This window comes from Danio rerio, chromosome 18 (genome assembly GCF_052040795.2).
Source record: "Danio rerio strain M-AB ecotype USA chromosome 18, GRCz13ab, whole genome shotgun sequence".
NCBI classification, from domain to species: Eukaryota; Metazoa; Chordata; class Actinopteri; order Cypriniformes; family Danionidae; genus Danio; species Danio rerio.
This window is the reverse complement of record NC_141038.1, coordinates 13680238-13707335: the sequence shown is the minus strand read 5'-3', so window position 1 is coordinate 13707335 and position 27098 is coordinate 13680238. Positions and strand designations below refer to the sequence as shown.

Below are 27098 nucleotides of genomic sequence, written 5' to 3'. Positions count from 1 at the left end.
AGAGTTTAATTTAGTCATGCTAGTTCATGTTATTAACATGCTAATACTTCAAATTCAGTGACCCTTAAACCATGTCAACCTTTTTTTTTTAATCTAATTGTTTTTGTTCCATTGATTTTGCTGTCTCTGATACCGCTTTCTCACTCTTTTGCTCCTTGCCTTAACCCGTCACAATAGAGTTTCACTAAGGGGCTATCAATTACTGTGTCCCTGAAACCCTACACCTCAGCTTGGCACACTGGGATGCGTAAGGACAATGCCACAGGCCCTTGGCAGGGGGAGTACCTGCTCAGGTTACCAGATGCTTTGGACAGCCCCATGAACCCAGCGCTTGCAAAGCCCCAAACCTCACATTCATCCTCGGAGAGAGCAGCTGAAGAGACAGAACCAGAACAGGATTCAGTTGATGTGTTTACAAGTCTCCCAGAAGCATTTATGGAGAAAGTTACTGGGGCTAGACTTGCTTATGTTCGTCTGCAAAACTTAAGCAAAGCTGCAGGAAGGTCTCTGGAGGTCAAGGTCTCTTGGATCATTTGCATGGAATTTTGGGAGCTATGATGGTGTCCTGAAATGCTTTGGTGTATTGGGATCTCATCCATAAACTGGAGTTTCAACATCTGATTTGGATACAAAAAGCCTTTGTATTTCCTAAAAAAAGGAGTGGTTTGTAGCTCCCGGCGTGATGCATGGGCTCCCGTGCTCAGCTCTGCAGCACTGTTTTGGTGGTCCTCCAGATGTTTCTGCTGACCCGGCTCCATATCCAGACCCAGAACTGTGCAAAACTGGGTCAGATCCTGCTACGGGCCCAGTCGTTCTCACTCAGCCTGGTCCTGTAAAGCCAACAAGGACTGACAGCCAGCCTTCAATGGGTTGCATTTCCATCCAGACCAAGACTAACGGGACTCACTCCAAAACCAAAGAGCCAAATGCGGACCACCAGCACACGCTTCATTCCTACCCCAGCTCAGAGGGGCTCTCAGAGGAAGACGATGTCCAGGATAATAGCCCTGTTCTGGACACAAAACGACCACATATTCCCCGTCCATCCATCATTAGACCACAAAAGGTAAGAGCACTGTGCATTAATAATATTTTAACTGTATGTTTAAGCTTGAATCAGTCAGTAAAATTGCTTGATGATTGCACATGTATTTGAGTATGTTTTGAAGTTTGGGTTGAACATAATAATCACTTTTTCATGGTCAATAGTCTTTAGGACAAGTTCAACATAGCTATCATTAATATTTATGTGGCAGATAATATGCTTATATGGTATAAATAGTGTGCTTTCATGCATTTTTGATGAGTTATGTCATGCCAAATCCCAAATTGCACAGTTTATGCGCCCTTACATTCATGCCACTGCATGCACATGTCCATTAGGGTCATGATTGTAGGGCAGGAGAGGCCAACATTATGCAGAGTTTAGCTTCAACCAGCACCAATATACTTGCCTGGATGTTTCTAGTGAGTCTGAAGAACTTAATTAGCTGATTCAGGGTCTGACATAAACTCTGCAGGTCAGTGACCTTCTTCAACAGGTTCGGACACCAATGTTGTAGTGTTTCCTATTCATCCCTATTGCTTTCAGAAGGGTGTTTCCAGCTCCAACTTTAGCAGCCGCTAAATCAAGCTTCAAGCAGATACCTGACAGTGAAGGCAAAGTTACATCAAACTCAATGGCTGGAGGGCCGCAGCTCTGCAGAGTTTAGTTCCAGCCCTGCTTCAACAATCCTATCTGTAGGTATCAAACAAGCCTAAAGGACTCAATTAGTTTGATCAGGTGTGCTTAATTATGGTTGGAACTAAAATTGCTTGATGTTTGCACATGTATTTGAGTAAGTTTTGAAGTTTGGGTTGAACATAATAATCACTTTTATGGTCACTAGTCTTTAGGACAAGTTCATCATAGCTAATATTAATATTTATGTGGCAGATAATATGCTTATATGGTATAAATAGTGTGCTTTCATGCAGTTTTGATGAGTTATGTCATGCCATATCCCAAATGAGAGTTTATGCACCCTTGCATTCGTGCCACTCCATGCACTTGTCCATTAGGTATAGATTGTAGGGCAGGAGAGGCCAACATCCTGCAGAGTTTAGCTTCAGCCAGTTCCAAATGTACTTGCCTGAATGTTTCTAGTGAGTCTGAAGAGCTTAATTAGCTGATTCAGGGTCTGAACTAAACTCTGCAGGCCAGTGACCCTTTCTTCAACAGGTTGTAGTGTGTCCTATTCATCCTTATTGCTTCCAAAAGGGTGTTGCAGCTCCCACTTTTGCATCCACTAAAGCAAGCTCCAAGCAGGTACCTGACATTGAAGGGAAAATTACGTCCCAAAAATGTAGACTCAGAAAAAAAGACTTTAAGGGTTTAGGGCAGGGATGAGCAAACTTGGTGCTTGAGGTGTCCTAATCAAACACTAATCAAACACACCTGAACATGCTAATCAGTGTCTTCAAGATCAGTAGAAAGCTATGAGCAGGTATGTTTGATTAGGGTTGGAGCTAAACTCTGCAGGACACCAGCCCTCCAGGACCAAGTTTGCCCATCCCTGGTTTAGGCTGATGTTTGAGCCCCACAGTCATGTTCCTTGCTAGTCAGCTGCAGATGTTATTCATATTCTAGACATTTTATTGGGTAAAAATTCTTGTTAAACAGGATGATGCCATCAACAAGAAGATGAATCCTTGTAGAGAATGCCTAAATGCAACACACGCTCATCGGAAATGCACGCTTCAGAGTACCTTTTTTAAAACACAGATAAAATGAAAACCAGTCTCTAGGTTAAATGAATGTTACGGGACAGTTTGATGCCAACAACTTTTGTTCCTTTTCACACTAATGATATTTACAGGCACATATTATCAGTGAATGAAGGATTTTTTTTCATGCAATTCCTTGCACAACACCAAATTAACACCACAAAAATAATGGCTATGATTTACAATCAAATATGTTTGCTTCACATATTTATCTTCAAATTGATGACTTCTGGTCAGTTTGCTCGGTAGCTCTCTTTTTACTGTGGAAGCTGGAAGATTTCCAAAATAAATAATTGGAAAATTTTGGTTACACAAAATAATGTTTTCTGTCATTAAAGCCATTTGGATTTTTCATTGTAAACACTACTTACTCACACTATTTATACTACAAAATAGCACGGATCAGGCTGAGTGATGTTGCTCTTGTCTGTCTAATTTAAATATGTGATGATTTTCTTGCAGACTTCACAGTGTTTGTGTCACTAAATCTCTTATTTACTTGTTCATTGCAAATGTCTTTGCATTGGGGTGTGTCAATTCTAAATTTCCAAATTTGAGAACTTTTAACTGGCCATTTTGTTCACGAAATTAACACATGTACAGTAGTGGCTGCATTGCTCACTGCTCAGAATAGAATTGTGCAACAGAAACCTGTCACAGTCTCCTGAGGGCAAACAAAAATATGTATTAAAATATGCACTTATTGCTATTATACTAAGAGTGTGCTTTCTTTCATCTGACCAACAGAACCTCAGTAGAAATCATATAGTCAGGCTTCATGATCACTCTATAGATTTGTTGATCTCAAAATTAATGCTCAAAGCTTACAAACTTTCATTCTTCTTTCATGAAGTTCTTTATTATCAGTAAATATGCAGGTTTAGACAAGTCGTTCCACACAAGTCAAACAGGTTACACCTAAGCAAGTTTAATCGTATGATAACTATAAGTAACCCCTGATCGAGCTGGTTTGATAAATTGAAAGAAGGCTTTTCAGTCACCTTGGCCTTTAAATGTAATGGGAGTTTCAGTTAATGTAAAGGACCAGCTTAATTTTGCTAGGGATTTATTGAGGTCTCAGTCCATTAACAGCTGTTAAAGAATCCACACTAGCAAATCATTACTGCTAAAGCACAGTTTTGATCATTAATGCAAAGTCTTATTGTGAAATCGGCATTTCTTTTTTTTTTTAAATACATTTTTGTAAAGATGCTAATCAGACATTTCCTAATATCATTTCAACAGAGTAACAGCCATTGCTCAAACTGCTTATGCAGAACACAAAACAAGATATCCAGAAAAGCATGCAGAAAAAAACACAATGGGAGCACTTTGTCTTTCAAATATCTATTTGGTATTATTTAGGTAACCTAACCCAGAAAACTGTATTACAAATATGCCCTCTCACATAGTATTTGAGTGTGTAAGGGAATGTTTACACAACAGGGTTTTACTTAAAACCATTACCTTTGACGTCAAAGTGCAGAAACCCCTCTAGAGAAAGGTTTGTGTTCATGTGTGTTTTTGTGGAGGTTCTAAAACTAAATGTTCATGAGCAAATAAGGCAAGTTTTTAAATCATGTACTTTCATTGTGACATTGAGATGAATGGCAATGCTAATGGATAGCTCTCTGCAGGTATTATAGACCTCCATGGATACCTCTTGTCCCACGTCATCACTGCCCGTAAATCCTGTGTGTTGTCTCTCCTTGTGAAGATTGATCTTCCCTGTGTTTGACCTCTGGGTGCACAGCCTGTCCTTCACGTCTCCTGGTGAACCACCGATTCTCTGCCATGAGACTTTTCTTTGTGTTTTAATTTAACGGGAACGTATTATACAAAATTCACAGATTGAACATTGATGTTTGTAAACAACAAGACTATGATAGCCTCAAACTGTTCAGACTGTTTTTTTCAGGACATTGTTTTTGTTCAATCTACTTTAATTTGTATAAGTCAACTTAATGGGCTCTATGCACATCTAGTGTTTTAAAGCCAACTGTAAACTTCCGGTGAAAGCTTAATGTGAGTATTTTCAATTTCACAAGATTTTTTTTACAGTATCGATGTTGTAACATAATCACAATACAATCAGTTAAATAGAATTAAGCATTCATTTAGTTGTTCAAGCGTAAAATGAGATGAAAGACCATTGTAACCGCTAGTGCCGTCAACAGCAACAGGCTAGGGCAAAAATTCCAATACTGGGGTAAAATAAACTGTCATATTTTAAAGACATGGTGGGGGGAAATTAAATTTAATGCAGTGCTTTTTGTCCGATCTGAGACGCACTTCATATCGAAAATCTACAAGGCAGTGAAGATTTTTAAAGAAATCAAATCTTAAACATGAGAATTTTGTAATGGAAAGACTGTTCATTGGAAGCCCTTGGGCTGCCTGGCTGATAATTAAAAGCCTGTGTGCAAATAGCCCATTGATTTGTGTTGGGACACAGCATTTTTACAGTGTATTAGTAATCTACCAACTTCTCTTTTAAATACATGCGGTTCCAGATTTCCCCCTACTGTGATGTCACAAGCCCTGCCCATGATTGGCAATGATCTGCACTATTAACATGAGTATGGAGTCAATAGATGGCCATATATACTTGCAAAATAAAATAAGTTTTACAAACAAAAAATAAAGTATTGAGCAAAAAATAAATAAATAAATCAAAGCGAAAATAAATTTTTGAGAAATAAAAATTAATTTTGCTAGCAAAAACAACAAACTACAAAGGGAAAATTGTTTTGAGAAATAAAAATTAAATTTGCAAACAAAACAAGAACTGCAAATTAAAATCAAGCAAATATTTACAAATAAAAAACCAAATAATTAAATTGCAAATATTTGAGTTTTTTTTTTTTGCACTGCTTGATTTTTATTTGCAATTCTTGTTTTATTTGCAAATTTCATTTTTATTTCTCAAAACATAATTTTCCCTTTGTAGTTTGTTATTTTTGTTAGCAAAATAAATTTTTTATTCAAAAGTTTATTTCGCTTAATGATTTTTAAAGATTTGCATGTATTTGTTTATTAATTTATTTTTTTTTTGCTCAATACTTTATTTTTTATTTGCAAAACTTTCTTTTAGCGATGCGGTGGCGCAATAGGTAGTGCTGTCGCCTCACAGCACGAAGGTCGCTGGTTCGAGTCTCGGCTGGTTCAGTTGTCGTTTATGTGTAGAGTTTGCATGTTGTCCCCTCATTCACGTGGGTTTCCTCCGGGTGCTCCGAATGCAATGAAAGAAAACTTTCTTTTATTTTGCAAATATATATGGCCCGGCCCTAGAGGCGTCACGGTGGTGCAGTGAGTTGTGCTCTTGCCTCACAGCAAGAAGGTCGCTGCTTCAAGCCTCGGCTGGGTCAGTTGGCATTTCTTTGGAAAGGGGAGGAGAGTAGCAGCTCATTTTAAAGAGAGATACACTCAAAAAAGACCATCTACAGCATGGTATAATTAATGATCTCTGGGATATTTGGAGATTAAACTTTGCAGACACATAATAGGGACATCTGTGGAGACTTACAGTATATGTTGTTACTTCTTGTTAAAAGGGATATAATAGGTCCAGTTTTTTTAAAAAGAAAGGGGAAACGCAAATGAATAAACATTTAAAACGAATGGCGTTGAGGTAGCAGCCCATGCTGAAGAGAGCACTCGTGTTGAAATAAAATGTTAGTATAAGACACCTGGCACCCACAAAGATGGGTCAGTTACGGTCTCGAGTTCAAACGCAGTGAAAGTGTGTATGTGTGTGTGTGTGTGTCAATTAAAGAGATGTGGGGGGATGGATGCTATTAAAGGGCTATCGCTTTTCTGCATGAGACTGCTTCATGTGTGTTTGCCTGTGTGTGTGTGTGTGTGCACTCTCGTGAAACATGATTCAGATATCATGCTGCAGCTATCAAGCTATCAAGCTGTGTATGTATATTCTGTGCCTCATATAATAGTCATGAAATAATAGTACATGAATATAGGCTGTGTATTGAATATGTTGCATTGACTATATAAATTGAATATATTTATACTTATCTCATTGTCGTAAAATTCAGAACTTCAGATCGCTCTAATGTTCCAGTGAAGTAATCTGAGTGTGAAGGTCCCAGGAAAGAGGGAAAGCATGCTAAACAAGGGAATCCTGAACGTGCCTGTGTGTTTCTGTGTGCCTTGTATTTCTTACATTGTGGGACCAAATGTCCCCACAAGTATAGCAAAACCAGTAAATTTTGATCCTGTGGGGACTTCTTTTGGTCCTCATGAGGAAAATGGCTTGTAAATCTCACAGAATTAAGTATTTTGAAAATGCAAAAATGCAGATTGTTTTCATTTGAGGGTTGAGTTTAAAGTTGGGGAAGTGGGACTGAATATACAATCTGAACTGCATAAAAATCATTATGTCTATGTGGAGTCCCTATAAAGCTATATATGTGTGCGGAGGGAGGGGGTGCATGCCTCATTGTGTGAGTTAATGTGCTTGTGTGCTCACTATTTTCATTTTGTGTACTGTTTTGCATGCCTAATTATGTCTTTATGTCCTGACCTGTGAACGGCAACCTCCATGCAATAATATGTGTTCTTCCTCTCATGCAAATGGACATAATTCATTTTATCAGTTCATGCTTTCACTGGAATTCAAGCCCAAGAACTTGGCATTGCTAGGACCATGTTTTACTGTTTAAGCCACAGGAAATGTTGAACTTGTAACAACATGCATTCAGATACACTACGCGTTTATTTCAATTTCATCCACATGTTTTCTATTATATTTCTTGTGCAAAATTATACAGCAAGTCACTCAGGAATGCGAGTTTCCTTCCTAATTCTGAAAGTTTTTCATAAGTCATAACTCTGGAGCCATGCTGAGTTATTGTAGCAGGAATGTCGTATTTTTTTTAGGCTGTCTTTAGGGGACTGTTATTTAGTCTTGTGATTTTTATATCCCTTAGGTTCATGGCATTAAAGTCATGTGTTTAAATCCGACTGATTGACAGAGTTGTTTGTTTCTCTGTGTTCTGGAAACAGGAACACCCAATCCGAGACAACCTGCCAGGCAGAACAGATTATATTGAGCCAGAAGATGGGTCGTTATCAGGTACTGCAAACACACACACACACACACACACACACACACACACACACACACACACACACACACACACACACACACACACACACACACACACTCACACACACACACACACACACACACACACACACACTCACTCTCACACACACACACACACACACACACACACACACACACACACACACACAAACACACACACACACACAAATGTTTATTGTGGTGGTTTATAAGGACTCTCCATAGGCATCATGTGTTTAAGTATGATTTTTAAGCGCTTTGAATTATGAGGACACAGAGCACGTTTTCGTAAACCATGTGAACAGTGCAATTCCTTGGTCATAGCCATGTTATTATGCTGATTTTGTCCTTGTAAACTATATAAAACAGCACATACACAAATGTTGGTTTTGGTGGTTTATGAGGACTCTCCCCATAGGCATACTGTGTTTTATACTGTAAAAAAATGCATATTATATAACCTTACCCTACCACGCTTAAAGTATGATTTTTAAACATTTTGAATTACAAGGACAAAGGACATGTCCTCATAAACCACCTCAACAGTGTAATTCCTAGGCCATAGCCATTTTATTATGCAAATGTCATACTTGTAAACCGCAAAAACCTGCACACACACACACACACTCAAGGACAGATAATTACAATGAGGCAAAGGATGAACGGCTATCAAAAACACAACACAGGTTTCCTCTCCTCCTTTTCCTCTCCGAGTTGGAGATTTAGGGAGGAAATCTTTTCAAGCACACACAGTGGAAAAAAGACAGCAGCCTTTGTGGAAAATATAATGACATTGAATCATGGCCTTGAATTTTGGGCTGTCTAATGCTTTGAGAACTGACCGAGCCTGCCGCTTGGTCAGGGACCTTTAATAAACAAGGGGAAGTGCTTTTTTTCCTTCTTCTTCTTGCATGTATCATTATGGCTGGCCTGTGAGAGGATGTTTTAAGGACATACAGCAGCATAACAAGACGTTTATTCTGTCTGAGTGCTGTCTGTATCTCAAACTGGTTAAAAGCAGGCTGAAGAATAAATTTTTTTTTAAAAGGTTAAAGGTAGTTCAAAAATTCACAAAATTGACAAATTGTGTCCCAAATTGAATTTTTAGAAAATTATTTTTGAAATTTGCTTTAATATATGTAAACTGCCAACGTGTTTCATTAAAACTGTTAAATTGATGTATTTCTGAAATGAATCGTCAATAATGTCAGTCTCACCTGCTCAAACTTATGAACTGTTGGTTTCTAACAAATTTACCTATTTTCAGTCTTTGGTTCATGTTATCTATATTATAATCATTGTTAAGTCACTGTTTTTTGGTGCAAAATATTCATTTTATCATGCATATGCGAAGTATGAGGATGCAAATTTAAAGGGTTAGTTCATCCAAAAATAAAAATGTTCCAAACCTTTATGAGTTTCCTTTGACTGTTGAACACAAACAAAACAAGTTATTTTAAAAAATGTTTGAAATTTGTAACCATTGACTTTCATAGTAGGAAAAAGAAATACTATGAAAGTCAATGGTTACCAGTTTCCAACATTTTTCCAAATATGTATTTTGTGTTCAACAGAAAAAAGAAACTAACACAATTTTGGAACAAGTTAGAACATGATTAATGATAACAGAATTTTCGGTTTTGGGTGAACTCTCTTTAAGCAGTAAAGATGTCAGTTGTTACGTAATACTGTGTTCACAAAAGCTAAGGAAGATTCCTGAGCTGAAGTTCATATACTATAAGGGGCTTTTTATTTCAAACACACTCTGCAAGTAGTTGACCAATCACAAAAGACTTGGTCGCCTGACCAATCAGAGCAAAGTAAACTCTCAAAAAGGAGGGATTTGAGGAGACTGTATCCTTGAATGAGTCATTTTAGATACTGAGAATATAAAATGTTAAGATAATTAAAGTTTTAGAGTTAGAGTGTAAACAAATTATAATAAGCCTCCAAAACAAAACTGCACTTAAATATGTATATAATGTAAATAAACATTTTAGCAGCATACACCACCTCAAACCTACGCATGCATTATAAAGCACTAAACTTTCGATTTTTTGTTTTTTACCGCAAAATTGTTTACATAGATTTTAGGTAATTTTTAAGGACTCTTTAGCTCAGTTTTCTTATGCTAATTTGTTGTGTGTTTGTCTTGCCAAACTGCAGGGAACAAAAGAAAGTAAAGCATTCACATACATCTGTCCCATCCATCTGCAGAGACTTTTATAGGTCAGTTCATGCCATGCAGACAATCATGACCTCATAAAGACCTGATTAACACTCACAAAACTAATGGCATCAAAACTCAACCTATACATTCTTCTGTCTCAGTGTGGAGTGTGTTTGTGGGTGGGTGTGGGTGTATGTTTTTGGAAATACATGCTGAAAATCCATTAGTGGCTTTAGCTCAGTTAATTCTGCAGCACAATAATCACTAGAGAGACAAAACATTTTATAAAATGGTTTAAGCAAAAATAAGACCTTGCAGCATGATGGCTCAGTGGTTAGCACTAGGCACGGGACGATAACCATTTTCAAGGTATACAGCGGTTTGGAAAAGTCAAGGTTTTTAAAACTGCCAAACTTTTCTGTAAAACCGTTCCTAAGGTATAGGTACGATTTTTTATTTACATTTTTTATTTTATTTTCTTTTCTTTTCTTTTCTTTTCTTTTATTTTATTTTATTTTATTTTATTTTATTTTATTTTATTTTATTTTATTTTATTTTATTTTATTTTATTTATTTTATTTTATTTTATTTTATTTTATTTTAGGACAACAGTATCATAGCAAAAAATGCCATTTTAAATTGTAAAGAAATCAGTTTTTTTTAAACAAATAAAGAAGACAGAAGTTGTTTTTTACCCAGAATTTTTTTTTAAATAATATATTTTAGAGCAGTAACCACAATACCGTCAAACTGTAAAATCGTGATTATTTATCCAAGGTTATCATACCCTCAGAATCTTATACCCATGCCTAGTTAGCACTGTTGCCTCACAGCAAGAAGGTCGCTGGTTCGAGTCCTGGCTAGACCAGTTGGCATTTCTGTGTGGAGTTTGCATGTTCTCCCTGTGTTCACATGGGTTTCCACCATGTGCTCCAGTTTCCCCCCACAGTCCAAAGACATGCGCTGTAGATGAATTAAATTAACTCAATTGGACGAAGTGTATGAGTGTGTGTGTGAATGTGAAAGTGTATGAATGTTACCCAGTGCTTGGTTGCCGGAAGGGCATTTGCTGTGGAAAGCATATGCAGGAATAGTTGGCGGTTCGTTCCGCTCTGGCGATCCCTGATATAACGGCCTACCCCGAAGGAAAAATAATAAACGTACATATATAATATGGTCACAATTTAGCATATTATATAGATACCTTATATCTAAGTAGATTTTTACATGAAGAAAGCAATTGCATTAGCAACAAGTATGGAGGAGAATCACAACATTATACATTATTTTTGATTCAAAGCAAAAAAAGTACAGTATATGAAATTGGGAAAAAAACAAAGGCACACGACTGTGTAGTTAATTGCTTTTATGAGGAAAGGAACTACAATCTTTGAAGCATTGTGAATGACACATTTAAATTAAAAACAAAACTATAAAAGTATTCATTAAAAGATTTTGGTATATATTATATATATATATGAGCAATATCACAGGAGTAGCAGTGCGATATGGCTGTATATCGGCACTGGTGGGAGGCATGCGTTGGCACGAAGCCGCAGGTGCCCCCACCAGTGCCGATATACACCCATATCGCACTGCTACGAGTGTGATATTGCGTTTATACAACAGTTTGACGGCATAGTTGTGTATATAAAAACAAAATCAAACATGAAGAGTCTCAAAAACCCTTTTGTATGAGGAACTACTTTCTTCCGGATTCAAATCATAAGCTGACAGTTAAAACAGTTGAGCGAGCATCTTTTAAACTTTAGATCTGTAGTGTCTGCTTTTTGCTGGCTATATGTGGGCGGATTAATACACAAAGGGTAAAGAGGCTGTACTAGTTCTGATATTGCAGAATATCGCACAGCTATCAGCCAATCAGATTTGAGAACCAGACAGAACTGTTGTATAAACATATTTCAACGCACGCCTCCCACCAGTGCCGATATACAGCCATATCGCACTGCTACTCGTGTGATATTGCTCATATATATATTACTAATGTAGATTTATCATAAACTATCCTAATATACACAAATAGTATATTTATGCTGATATACACATGTGAAATTGTCAGTACAATATCATGGGTAATGTAGTCTTTATGCAAATTCTGCCAATAACAATTTATAGTACTACCTTTTTCAATTTTTTTCATTTTTATTTCCCAATTAATTTTCAATATTACCAGCAATATGTATCTGTGAGATGTACACGCTTAAAATAACATTTTCTAAATGGCATCAATGGTTCCTTGAAGAACTTTTAACATCCATATTTTACACAAAAGGATTTTAAAATGTAACCCTGGATCACAAAACCAGTCATAAGTGTCAATTTTTGGAAATTGAGTTCTATATGGCACCTGAAAACATCTGAAGGCTATCAATTGGTGTAATGTATTGTGAGTCGGAATATGGCAATATTTGCCAGAGATAAATCTATTTGAAAGTCTTCAATAAGAGGGTTCAAAAAATCAAAATGCTTAGAAAATCACCTGTAAAGTCTTTCCAAATTTCTATGCATTTTACTAATAAAAAATTGCATAATTTAGACTCTTACAATGTGCTTTGGCTATTCGCAAAATATTCACAAATGTTCTTCACACTAAGAAAAATAATAGCTCTTATAAGATCTGTTCACTGAAAAGTTGTATAAGGAACCCAAAATGGCTCTTCTATGGCATGACTGCATAAACTCCTTTATGTTGTTGGAGTGTATCCATCTGTGTGTCTGTGTGTGCACGCTCTGACAGAGGAACTGCTGATTCAGCATATTTATAGTCAGCTGGTCAGTAAGTCAGACTGCTCTATTGTTTTCCCCCGGTTTTGTCCACCTCCAGTGCGTCACATGCTTGGCGTCCCCAGAGAGCCAGATCTAGCCTACAAAACCTCTTTGTTTATGCCGCGTGTCTGAGCGTGTATGTTTGCGTAACCTTATGAGAGGAAATCAGTGTGTGGTTGATTCAACAGACATCCTTAATTCAGTGTTTCTTGTCATATCTCACTCGAGTATCTGTGAGGAAGCGGACGGTACAGTACAACAAAGTCGACAAAACCCTTTGACCTCATGGCAGATTTTGACGTGTGCGGGATATCACGTGTGCAAACGTCAGCTGAATATGAGTCAAGGGCTATAAAAAATATTAATAAAATTGATTTGAATCCAGTCAATGCTGTATGCTTTTATTGCTCACCATTGGCTCCTTCATATCAGCTCAGGAGATTTGTGTTTAATAAAAGGGTTACAATGCTGTTGTGTGCCCAAAAAAAAAAAAACTCTAAAAACAAATTTGTTCTTCAAATAGATTACGGTGCACATTTACTACTGGCTACACATTTAATATGACGCTTGACTGTTTTTCTTGTCTAGAAAATGCTTCTTAAAGGTGCAGTAGGTGATCTGTCACAATGCTAACCGGTTAGCATAATATCTTCAAAACACAGTCATTCGCCACGCCAGTTAGAAATGTAGTTACTGCAGTATGCAGGAATTACACTTATTACTACGCCATACTTACATATTTCAGACCGAATTATCAGAGTAGCATGGTACACAATAAAGAGACCACAGTTGTCTTTGTTCAAAAATGAATCAATGTGATGTGAACTTCAACCAAAGAGCTTAGAATGACCAAGAGGCGACACTCAATAGAACGTTCCATTGCAACAGCAGCGCCCAGCAACAGCCCCGGATTCCGCCATTTTTGAGTGAAAGTGATCGGCCGTCCATTGGATCTCATTACTGTCGTGATGGCAAGCAGCTGCTTTGTTTTTTATTTATTTATTTAAAAAGTGCATTAAAGCTGAGATACAACCTGAAAGACGACAATACAACACTTATTATCACAATCATCAGCACTTTTAATAGTTTATTTTACAGACTTATAATATGCTGTAGTTCTATTAGAGTTTTCATTCCAAAATAGCCGCCGCGCCCTCTAGTGGCTGTTTCCCAAATTACACTAGAGTGTCGCCTCTTGGTCATTCTAAGCTCTTTGCTTCAACTCAGTAAAGTCGCCTAGCCTAGGAATTGTGACACATTTCCTAGGGAAATGATTGGATGTAGTAAAGTAGGCATTTCATCAACAAACATCATATTGACGTCAAATACAGACATTTATTCGTTAGGTATGGCAACCGAAATCTAACATCTGATAGACGTCATAGTGGTAACGTCCACACAATGTCAAGCTGTAACATCATTAGACGTTGATATTTGGTTGATTTTTAGGTTGGACATTTACTTCTGAAGTCAACATAAATTTCATTTCCAAACAAAATGCAACGTCCCCACAACAATGGGTTACAACGTCATTCTAACGTCATGTTGGCATCTTGTGCCTGCTGGGTGTTTAAGGCCATTTCATTCTTTATACAGTAAACATTTGTAATTTTTTCATGAGTGACATGCATTTAAACAGTCTCTGGGTCAATGCGTGTAAAGATATTGGACATCTTCTTGGATACTTTTAATGCTTCCACACAGTTTGCTGCAATTATAAATCGCCCATGTCTTGAGGTAGTTCAATATGATGCAGTTTACCTACTTCTACTTCTATGTGCGATTCTACTGGACAGGAATCACAGGACTGATTTTTCTAATCCCCATAAACGACAACATAAAGAAGTGACTGCAGGTTGAAGGAAAGCAGTGGAGTAAAGGTACCAATACTGCACTGAAAATGTACTCGGGAAAAGTAAAAGTACATGTTTTTAAACCACTTAGTAAATTACAATTCCTGAGAAAAACTACTCAACTACAGTATTTTGAGTACAGTTACAGTTACAGTTGCGCATGTGTTATGTACATATGTGTCTTATGACTGGTTTTGCATGTATTAGTTGTGTGTTAAGACTCCAAAGTCACACTGCAACCACGCCTGCATCTTCTAATGTGTGTTCAGCGCTTCATCCTGATTGATTGTCATTGATTTAGCTGGCTGGGTATTAAAGAAGCCCTATTACATCATTCACCTCTGCAGCGGCTCTGCTCTGCACCAGCCTGTCCATTCATACCAATCAGCTCCATTAGCTAAAGTGCTCGGAAAGCGCAGAGACTCTGTGTGTGACTAGTCCAAGACGGAGTGACAGATACAGCGTGGACACACAGCAGATTCTGGGCACTGTCTTTTGGAAATACTGAGTGATCAATCAGCTGTAAATACCTTGGTTTTATATATTGTACATTCTGGATGACATCAAGGCCTTTTAATTGGATGAGCCTTTTAGAAAAATGCAGATATTGCTGAATGAGCTGCTTTCAGAAAGGCAATCATTTGGATAGCAACAATTAAATCACTAAAGGTGCCCGGTTACAATGGTGGGTTAACATCTGCCTTTTTAAATGTAATTTTATTATATGATTAACTTTTCATTCAACTTTTAAATTATGTCAATGCACTTAAAAATGAAAATAATAATAATAATTTGCACTTTAGCAAAGTGATTTCCATTCACACCCATTTTTAAAAATGACTAAAATGGTGTTTTATGTATGTCACTGTTGCCATTTTAACATTTACCATGTATTTCAACACAGAAAGAAATATGTGCTTTTTTTAAAACTGCAAACATGTAACTTAGATACATTTGACTGCAGTTAGGTTAAACGAATGCTATGCAGAACAACTTTAATTCCTTTTCACATTAATGGTAATTACATATCATCGAAAATAAAGGATTATTTTTAAGAGTTCTTTTCACAACTCCAAATAAATGCCACTAAACAACTTAGATAAATATGCTTGCCTCACCTGTCTATTTCCAAATGGGACTTTTGAGGAATGGTCAGTTTGCTCAGTAGCTCACCTGGTGTTGTTTTTAATGCAGAGAGATCAGGTTCAAGTCTGTTGAAGCATGGTTCCACAAAATAGATAAGTGATGTTAAATCAAGGTAAATCTCCATGGTCACAGTGCACTTTTTTCTTCAGTTTGCTTTTGAAAACACTATTGGTTGGGTTTAGTGAAGGAATTAGGCCATGTACACACTAATACGTTTTCATTTGAAAACGCATATTTTTCTCCCCATGCGTTTTTTTGCGGTGAGAGGCGCCTTTTTTGAATGATTTACTATCGGCTGCAAGCATTTTGTGCCCTGCTTATGCATCCTGTGCACCTCGCGTTTTAATCACCTACTGCGCCTCACGTTTTTGCCGTTGCGAGCTCGCAGTTGAAAAGTCAACTCTGAGTGGAAAAAGCGCATTACATCAGTCGCGTCTCTTTCAATCTCTAATCAAATGAAAGCAAAGGCGGGGTTTCCGTTGAGGCGGCAGCAGTGTTTGTTTTGTCAAGGTGACTAAAGAGACTTTTAAAGATGGAGGAGAGACTAGTGGTCTCTGTTTCAAGTTATCCAGAGCTGTATGACTGTACAAATCTTGAATATCACAATATTATTAAATACTACAGTTATAACAATATCAACAGCAACACTCTTGCACAATATGCAGCTGATTTAGTCGTTGCCTAGTAACATAAAAAAACGCACCGCGCCTCTTTTTTCTTGTCAAAATAGGCAGTGTGGTGCACCTCACGTTTTTGGAATGTAAAAGCGCATTCGGTGTGATCGGCCCCTCAAGCAGATGTTTTGAATGCTGTCTGTTTTGACATCTTTATTAAAGATTAATGTCAGTTTGTACATAGTTCATATTGCCTCTCTTCAAAGAACGGAACGTTTACTTGGGAGTCTTTTTTTAATCAGACGACAGTTGTAGCATTTTACCTTGACGTCTGTGCGCTTACATCTGTGTGCATGCGCAGTACTGAAACGAAAGCATTTTCAGTCGTTTAGCATGGATGATGGAAATAATTGAAAACAAAAGTGTGGAGAGTTTTCAGATGAAAACACAATTTTCAAATTTATCCAGATGAGTATAGATGTAGCCTTAAGCCTAGTTTATACTTCTGTGTCGAGTAATCGGCATGAACCACAGTGCCTGACCTGCATGCAGTCCTGCATTTATACTTCTGCATGCTGTTTGTGTTGCTCTGCAATAACACTTCCGAAACCCTAGATGGCAGTAGGTTTTTATGTTTCTCTGTTTTCTTTTATTCTGTTTTTTTTTCTGAACGCTACCCTAATGTACAATTTGCTATTAAAGCTTGGTTATTCAGAGGTGGCAACCAGAAGACAGGCAACAACTTTAATCATAAGATAAACACTAAACAAAAGTTTCCATCTGGAGCTCTTTCACAAGACTCCACACTTGTAAATACTTGCTTCATCGGGCTCGCAGTTCTCAGCACCACCCATAGTCATCACAGCTACCAAACCGACCAATAACAGAGCTTGCGCTACACGTCATTGCGATGTGTAGTTAAATATTTTGCGAGGTTAGCATTGGCGTCAGCCACAGCGAGGGCGCTTGACGCAGACGTATAAATCAGCCTTTACTCTGCCATCTCATGGACATGTGTATCTAAAACATGCAAGAAAAACGTACCCTAAGTAACCTATTTCAGATTCGTGAAAATGTAAACAGCACCCTCTAGTGGATTTGTCATCTGAAAAGTGCAAAGAAATAGCTATGAATTTTACTTTTTGCAAAAAAGTAGGCTGAGCCACGTATCTCCAATGAGGCTGCACATTTTTCTATGTAAAAACACAGTCCTGGGATGTGTTTGAAACTGCAGTCTATACTCAAACACTGTTTCCTACATTAGTCCTATTTTATGATCCCCTTGAAGCAGGGAAGGAAAATGATCGAGTGAATTAAGACAGTAAAGACGTCAGACATTCACTCACTGGCTTTTAATGCATTCATTGTTTTTAATTCAAGAGCACCAGTGAGCATTTCAAGCTTCTAGTTCCATTTGAGTGCCTCAGCTGTCCTCAAAACTGTAGCTTAAGTGTGCAGAAAGAGCTGTTGCTTTTTGCTTGCTGTTTAAAACTGATTTCAAAGCTTGCAAAACTGGCTGCTGCAGTAATGAAAAGATTTATCTTGAACTACGGCATGAAAAGTATCATATATAAATCCTAACCAAACAATTTTATTATCAAATAAAAATATTTTTAGACCTAATTATTACCCTATTAGACCAGTGATTTGGCCCTTCATGAAGAGATTCAGATGTTTACTCTTGTTTAAAAGGATCATACAAATGACCTTTCCTGAAGTGTCCTTCAAGGGAGTAAAAAAATGCAATTTGAACAGTTGGTGCATTCAGAACAGAATTGATCACACTTTGAAGGTCACTTTGTACAGTATGTGTTTTTTCTTAACCTGTAGCACATTTGAGATCTCTCAGCCATCATAGGTTTGTCCACAACTGAACAAAATTTGGGTTTGAAACAAGCCAGCAATTTTTAAAAGAGTAATTGCAACAAATTTGATAAGTCCCTAAAAAACTTTTAGCATCAGCACACTCTGCTCTTTTCAATGATAAAATCCACAGGTTAAGTCAAATGAAGAAGAAAGCACTTACACTAGCTTGATGGCTCGGAGAAAGCACTTTTAATCATATGCTAGGAGTATTTTGGCATATGCTCAGCAGCAGGGTTGTAATATGATGATGTCAGAGCAGGGCTGCAGCAGGGTCATCCAGAAATGTGGGAGCCGCCCATCCTGCAGCGTGACTCAGAGCTGGCTTATTACATTAAAAGACGCTGAGCTCCTCTACAGTCGACATCCACTGCATGCCCACTGCTCATGGTATTATCAGGAGCAACAGAGGCAGAAAAAAGATATATGGATAGATTATATAGATTTATTGATTAATTTGGGCTATGCAACAAGGCGTTTGGTTCTGTTAAGGGAACCAAATTGTGGAATGATTTACCTGTTCTAATTTTCCTAAAATTAGAAAGTAATGTAAATGTTTTTAATAGTGTACTTAAAAACTGGTTAAAAACAAAACAGAAGTCTTTATACAAATAGTCTACTATTAATTCATTTGATCATGCTGCCTTTGCCTTATAACAATTTTATGTAAAGAATTATAATGTTGTGTATATGTATTTATTTTATTTTCAGTTTATTTCAAGCTTCTCTTGAACAGGTGTTGAGAATTAGCAAGTCTGCATTTGGTTTGTCAAGTCTAATTGTGTTGTTTTTGTCAAATAAACAATAATAATAATACTATTGTTAGTTTTCCTGCTAATCTTTGTTGTATACTGAACTCAAAGGTACAGTTGTTATCACACATTCTCTATAGGTGACCCTGCGGATAACAAAATATGTGTATTTTTAGCAATAGCCAAAAATTCATTATATCATAATTCATTTCATCTTTTCTTTTATTCTAAAAACTAGTGCTGGGCAAATATGAAAAGTGATTATTCACATACAAAATAAATGTTTGTTTTGACATAATATATGTGTGTGTGGTGTGTATATTTTTATGTATATATACAGTAAATAGACACATGCATGCATATATCTAAGAAAATGTTTGTTTATATTTAGGTATAAAGTATATGTGTATATTATACAAATTATATATTATTAATTAAATATATAATTAACTTTTATATTTTGTTTATATGTATGTGTGTATCACGCACTCAGAAATAAAGGAGCTGTCACTGGGGCAGTACCTTTTTAAAAGATACATATTTGTACCCAAAGAGTCCACAGTGGTACCTTAAAGGTAAATTTTTGTGCCCAAATGTACCCAAAAAGTACTTTTGGTGTATCATTATGGATCCTTCAGGTACAAATATGTACCTTTTAAAAGATACTGCCCCATGACAGCTCCTTTATTTCTGAGAGTGCATACATAATAAATATGTATAATACACACATATTTTGTGTCCAAAACTTTTATTTTGAATTTGATTAATTGCAATTATTCTGAAAATAATTTTAGAATATTAAGTAAATCCATTGATATTTCATTAAATTTCCTCAATTTAACAAAAGTTAATGTTTGATTAATAATAAGCATAGCTAAAAAACTTCATTTGGAAAACTTTAATGGCAAATTTGTGAATATTTAGATTTTTTTGAACCCTCAGATTTCAGATTTTCAAATGGTTGTATCTTAAACTAACCTTACATCATTGGAATGAATATTTATTTAGCTTTCAGGAAATGTATAATGGACACTTTTGAATGGTCTTGTGATCCAAGGTCCCATGTTGATTCTGCATTCAAGAAATATATGTATTTTAAATAATACCACATATTCCCTTTATTAATCTGGGGTCACCACAGCAGAATGAACTGCCAACTTATCCAGCATATGTTTTACGCAGCGGATGCCCTTTCAGCTGCAGCCCATCGCTGGGAAACATCCAGACACATTCATTCATACACACACTCATACACTACGGCCAATTTTTTTAGCATACTCAATTTACCTGTACAACATGTCTTTGGACTTAACCGGAGCACCCAGAGGAAAACCACGTGAACACGGGGAGAACATGCAAACTCCACACAGAAATGCTAACTGACCCAGCTGATGCTCGAGCCAGTTACCTTCTTGCTGTGAGGCAAACATGCTACCCACTGCGCCACTGCATCACCCTAAAATAACACATATTTAGATTTAAAACTCAGGCACAGGATGATGTTTCACAAGATGTTTTGCAGCAGTACTCTTTTTAAATAAACAGAACTGAACTGATCATATATTACACTGGGGCAACAAATGAAAAGCATATGCATAACTTTCATGTTACCCTGCTTTATTGCTTCTTTTAATTTCTCTCTGTGCACCCAATAAAAATACAGTCTGACTTGCGGTTTCATGTTAGGAAAGATTTTTATGCTTTTAAAACATTTCAGTAACATCAAAGCTTTCTTTACACATGAAATACAATCTTCAATACAATGCAAATCTGAAATAGCAGTATTCATTCATTCATTTCCTTCAGCTTAGTTTCTATTTCAGAGGTCGCCACAGCGGAGTTAATCGCCAACTACTCCAGCATATGTTTTACGAAGCAGATACACACTCATACTCAAACACTATGGCCAATTTAGTTTATACAATTCACCTATAGCTCTATCTTTGGACTGTGAGCTGGACCACCCGGTGGAAACCCACGTAATCATAGGGAGAACATGCAAACTCCATACAGAAATGCCAACAGGCCTAATCGGAACAAGAATCAGCAACCTTCTAGCTGTGAGGTGACAGTGCTAACCACTGAGCCACCATACCGCATGCAAGAATATAATTTAAAATAAATGATCAAACGCTAAAAACTGTTGAACTGCAAAAACAATTGTCTTTCCAAACTGATACATTCAGTGTTGCACAACTCAATAAGAGAGTCTAATATATTTTCTAAAAATTGCATCTAGTCAAGTATTCCCAACTCGCTTTGATTTTCCCTAGAGCGCGGTCTTCCCTAGAGTTTTTAACCGCTCTAACATCTGTGCCTCTGTACATTCGATATTATGTGATTCAGACACAAGCCTCATTAAAACAGATGGTGTCTCAGTTTCGTGCAAAAACTGTTTGCAGATGTTACAGCCTATTGCTTTTTTTTCTTTTTTTAATAAAGTATGCCCTCATTTCATATTTATTGAGTAGTTTATCTAAAACTGTTCGTTTTTCTGACTTTTAAAAATAAGACTTGAATCATTATAACACATTAGCCCCATCCCAGGTCTAGATAAGTAAAAGAAAGTGAAACACAGATGTGTGTCAGCACTGACTGAAGTTCAATGACATGTACAGTATTGACATCTGTGAGTTCTGTCTTATAATGACGATGCTGTTGGTCAAAGCTCTGCAGCAGAAATGGCTTCATTCCAGTGGAAAACACATAAAGATGAACTCCCAGTATGGGCGTATTTTCCTGTAAGATGTAATCTCATTGGTGAAATGTGTCCCCAGTCTGTTCAAAAGTAGGTCATAGACATTCATTATGTCCATTGCCATTTTTTTTATATCCGTGTTCTTCTGTATGACAACAAGTCGACCTGATCAAAGCAGACATATAGTTAATGTTTAAACTCTAGCTAACGTACTAGTAGGGACTTTGTAACTGCATAGTGGAGTTGGATACACATTAAATATGATTAATGCATGAACTTAAGGTGTAAACTAAGCTGTTCAGATCTAAACACATTCAACTAAACAAGATTGAGATTTTACTCTCCCTCTTAATAAAAGAGAGACTAAGTTAGAGTCTGTCGTACTGGTGTGCACAGTAAAAAGGCACACTGATCTTCAAAGTGATGCCTTTAGGCTTCTGCAATAAAGGAAGCTCGACTCATTACCATGGTTTCAGAAAACTGTCATTTCCTGTTTAACAGCAAACAGGTTGAAAGCAGTGGAAAAAGGCAGAAGGAAATCAACCGCAAGGAAAATATCAGATGAATAATGCAGATGGACTGCGGTGATAACAGAATTATTATCTGATATCAAGCTGAAAGTGGCAGAAATATTGAGTGTTTGATTGATCTATTTACTAATATTCTGCAAATATGTTGATTTATTGTGTATGTATCGTTGTTCTGCTAAAAGTTTCATGATTTATCTATTTCTTAAAAGGCCAATTATGTTGTTTAAATGGCTGTAGATTGATATTTTCTTTAATATAAAGCTAAATGTGCTACATATTAAGCTACATGTTGGATTACTGATTTTTAGGGCCAGAATTTGCAGACATTTCTCCGCAGAATTTTGTGGAAAAATCTGTGGATTTAAGCAGAATGATTTTGGGAGTATGACTAAAAACATATTATATGAAAAAAAAAAAACTTTTTAACTTTTATTTATTGTTTACAATGCAAATCCAATTAGATCCAATTAAATGGTAATCAAAGCAATGCATCATAAATAATTCATCTACTAAAAGACAGAAAATATTACTTTACAAACTTTGTTGTAAATAAATCATATGAGCATTTTTATATTTGTCAATAATATTAATGACATTATTTAAAAACTAAATGAATATAAATTTACACACATTTACACACGTAAATAAATAAATCAATGGGCTAATAAATGTGGAAATCTGCGCTTGTGTGGGCTCATCATTTATGTTATGTGGGCCTAACTGATTGTAATATGCTAGATGAAAAATTTAGTTAGTGACACAACCATTGACAGTAACATGACCAGTGACAGTACTGTTTGATGCCTTTGGATTACTTTTGGAGTACTTTTGGATTACGTTTGACCTAACTCCTCTGTACAAAACACTATATATTTAAAGGGGAGTTTAACTAAACATTTTCAATAGTATCTGGATGCACTCAGCGATGCAATGCACTCAGTGGAGTTATTGACCACTGTGACGAGTAGGGTTAGGGGTGGGGTTAGGTGAGCGCGTTAAAAAGCATTGGATGCAGCTTAGATTGCACTGCACTAGGTCTGCATCCAGACCCTTCTCAACATTTTAGGTCAAAGGGGACTGACTAACTTTTAAAAATGTTTTTCAGGTTTAAAATTTTGAGGATTTTAAATTGCAACTTGCTCTAATTATAAATACTGTATCTGATTGCATAATCTAGCTATGTAATCAGCTATTCCCAACACTTTGTAGCTGTCACTCACTTCAATAGTATCTGACTGTAGACATGCATATACACTCATTCACTCACTCACTCACTCACTCACTCATTATCCATTGGCTTAGTCCCTCATTTATCAGGGGTCACCACAGTGAAATGAACCACCAATTACTCTGGCCCTTTCAGCTGCAATAACTGTACATAAAAATTATTTATAAATTAAATTATTATATTTTATAAATTAAATTAATTAAAAATTATTATTCCTGTGTAAACACAGACTAGGCTGCACGGTGGAGCAGTGGGTGGCACAATTGCCTCACAGCAAGAAGGTCTCTTGTTCGAGCCCCGGCTGGTTCAGTTGGCATTTCTGTGTGGTTTACTTGTTCTCCTCGTGTTAGTGTGGGTTTCCCCCAGGTGCTTCAGTTTCCCCCACAGTCCAAAGACATGTGGTACAGGTGATTTCAATAATCTAAATCGGCCGAAGTGTATGTGTGTGAAAGAGTGTGTATAGGAGTTTGCCAGTGTTGGGTTGCAGCTGGAAAGGCATCTGCTGTGTAAAACATATGCTTGATAAGTTGGAGGTTCATTCCACTGTGGCGACCCTTGATTAATAAAGGGATTAAGCCGAAAATAAAATAAATGAATGAATAAATAAACAGACTTGGAAAAATAAATGTTTTTCTAAATGTCCTTTTGATTTCATTGGACTCAGAGATTGCGAAACAATGGCCTGGGATTGCCTGACTGTTTTTTTCCCCATCTGAACATTAGGACCCCTCCCAAATTCCCGTAACCTCTAGTTCGCATATGTTCCCCGAAAGCCTGGTGGGACTGAATTCTGTGTAACCTCTGGAGTAGCTATGACTCATTCGCCTCTCTCACATGAACCACAGCGGAGGAATGCATTACATCAATGCATCATTCCAAAACTGCTTCTGAGGAAACAGTCATTAATATGTTACTGCGTCCCAATTCGCATACTTACACTACGCCCTAAAAGTATGAACTTTTTCTTGTGAAGTAAAAGTAAATACTTTTGAGTGTGCAACAAACAAATACGCAAGCTTTAGGACATACTACTTCCTCTTAACAGATCGTTGTGTAGCTTTGTTATGAGCTCTGTCAATCATCCACTTATCACCCATCCACATTTCTGTCATATTTAATTTCCTACCTTATTGCAGAAATAGCAACAGGATAAGAGTCTTTCATTCAGAGAAATCTCCTCCTGTCTTTAAATAATCATGCTTTCAGATGTTAATGTCCAAACACACATCTTTATATAATTTCACGTTGTTGTTGCAGATGAAATATAAAACACAGAAAATGCAGTTTAAACATGTTCCAGTTGATTAGATATTAAATAACAGTCATACAAACATCTTTACTGAAGCCTCTCGAAGGGGTTGTTGCTAGATCGGATACAGTTGCGGCCGGAAGTTAACAAGAATTATTTATACCATTTATTAAATTTCCTATTAATTGTATTTTATTAAACATCTACCCCCACCCCAACCCTAAACCCAACCTTCACAGTAACATAAAAACAGTAGTTGTACCGAGTATTATTTATGTTATCTATTAAATTACCCAATAAACTGTATTTTTTAACACCTATCCCCAACCTTAAACCCAACTGTCACAGTACTGTAAAAATATTAATTATTGTTATAGAGTGTCATAAAAAAATGCTGCTATATTGCTGTGCATATCACAGCTCCAGCCGGAATCCGATCTAGACTTTACCACTTTACGATTCTCGCGTGTCCGCCATGTTTGTAGTTTACTTACACTTTTCACCCACGTTTGTAGTTCTAATCAAATTCACATCCAACACGCAATGTATTGTGGGCAATATCAGCGGTTAGAGTATGGACGGTTCTACACTTAATTTTTTTTATCGGAAATAGTGAACCATATCTGGGAAATATGACCCTTTAACTATATTTGAGTGAGTGAGTGAGTGAGTGTGTGAGTGAATGAGTGAGTGAGTGGACTCTTTTCAATATAAAACTATTTGGGACATTCATTCATTTATTCATTTTCTTTACGGCTTAGTCCCTTTATTAATCAGGGGTCACCACAGAGGAATAACCCGCCAAATTACAGTATCCAGCATATTTTTTACGCATCGGATGCCCTTCCAGCTGCAACCCATCACTAAGAAACACACCATAGGTCTACCTGCCAACACTCCCATTTTTCCCGGGAGTCCCCTGTAGTTCAGACCAACCTTCCACCACCCTCCCGTTTTATTATTTCTCCTGGAAAACTCCTGGAATTTACTATATTTTTAAACACTATTTAGGGTGGATAGAGTGCAAATGTGGATGCAGCAAAATATTTATAAAATAAAAATAAAATGTTTACATTTTAAAAACCTTTTTAGCGTGTAAAATATTTAAAATAGCTTTTACTATATAGAAAATAACAGATTCTTTTATTAAAAAAAACAGCAGTGGTGTTATGCTAACAAACTGTTCAATTATTAAAAAACTTTCAAATGAATGGATTTGAGGCAGTTGTCATCAGGACTGATGCTGATGTCTGTCTGATAAAAGTGTAAAAAAAAACAAACAAACATGGTTATTTTTTAATTTTTTTTTGACAATTTTTTTTATAATGGACCTATTTTGTATGGATCTACTTTTTATTCAACTAAACACACGATTTCAACGGTATTTAAAATCTTATCAGAAGTCTAAATATAAAACATGTTTGTGGTTCAGAGAGAATCTTCATTCCTTGAACCCCCTTGATGTTTCTGACAGGAAACTTTACTTTCTGCACTTGCCTACTACCAAACTTCTTTCTGTATGAGAGCTGCCTGTCACCCGCGCTCCAGTAAGCGGAAGTCCGGTGTTTCACATAGACAGCACACCGCACACGTCCCACTTGAGCACGTGAATATGCGAGGTAGGGGCTGTGCTATAAAAATGGGGTGAAAAAAGCAGGAACCCCGTCGACGGATGGGGGTAGTGGTGCTTTCGGGGGTCCAGGTTCAGCTGTCCTTCATAAGCCGATTATTTAAAATAATCCTCATGCAGACAACAGTGAACAAAGTAAAAATATGACTGTCTCAAATGCCTTATATCTGAAAAATAAAGACGATATATGCTAATTCTGCCATTTTACACTGTTATGTTATTGTTAAACTAAATGAAAAATTAGCTTGAAGTCGTTTTAATGCCATGGTTCAGGGTTTGTTCATGAATTTTATAAACTCTCTGTGAAAACGAGTTAAATTTGCTATCATATGGCTTAAAACACGAATATAAAGAACAACTCTTGCTTATTATCTTTATGATATTTAAGAATACGTCTGTCACCTCCTGTGAGCATAGATATGATCATCAACGAGAAATAACTTAATACTTCTTCCTGTTTGAAAGCAATACAGCAACATGTGTGAATAAATAGGAAAATATATATTAGTTATTTTTTGGTGATCTTTAACACACTTTCCCATTTGCTTTGTGCACGCTGCACCCTCAGTCTCCGCCCACAGAACGTGCGCCACGCCCAGACCGTTTTCGGGGTCTCCCTTGCTGATGAATAATCATGAGGGGAAACAGGCGGAGCATCGCATGTGACTCAGGCGTTGGGTCATATAGTCCGCCCGCCCCCCACTCCAA

General features: G+C 36.8%; 1 protein-coding gene across 1 annotated transcript; it reads left to right on the top strand.

Moving 5' to 3' along the window:
- Positions 1–177: 177 nt before the first annotated feature.
- LOC147832766 (uncharacterized) lies at positions 178–15118 on the top strand. Its single transcript, XM_087292724.1, has 3 exons — positions 178–1066; positions 7789–7858; positions 14982–15118. The coding sequence occupies exons 1-3, from the start codon at positions 683–685 to the stop codon at positions 15116–15118; spliced, it is 591 nt and encodes a 196-aa protein (XP_087148850.1). The 5' UTR covers positions 178–682.
- Positions 15119–27098: the final 11980 nt, after the last annotated feature.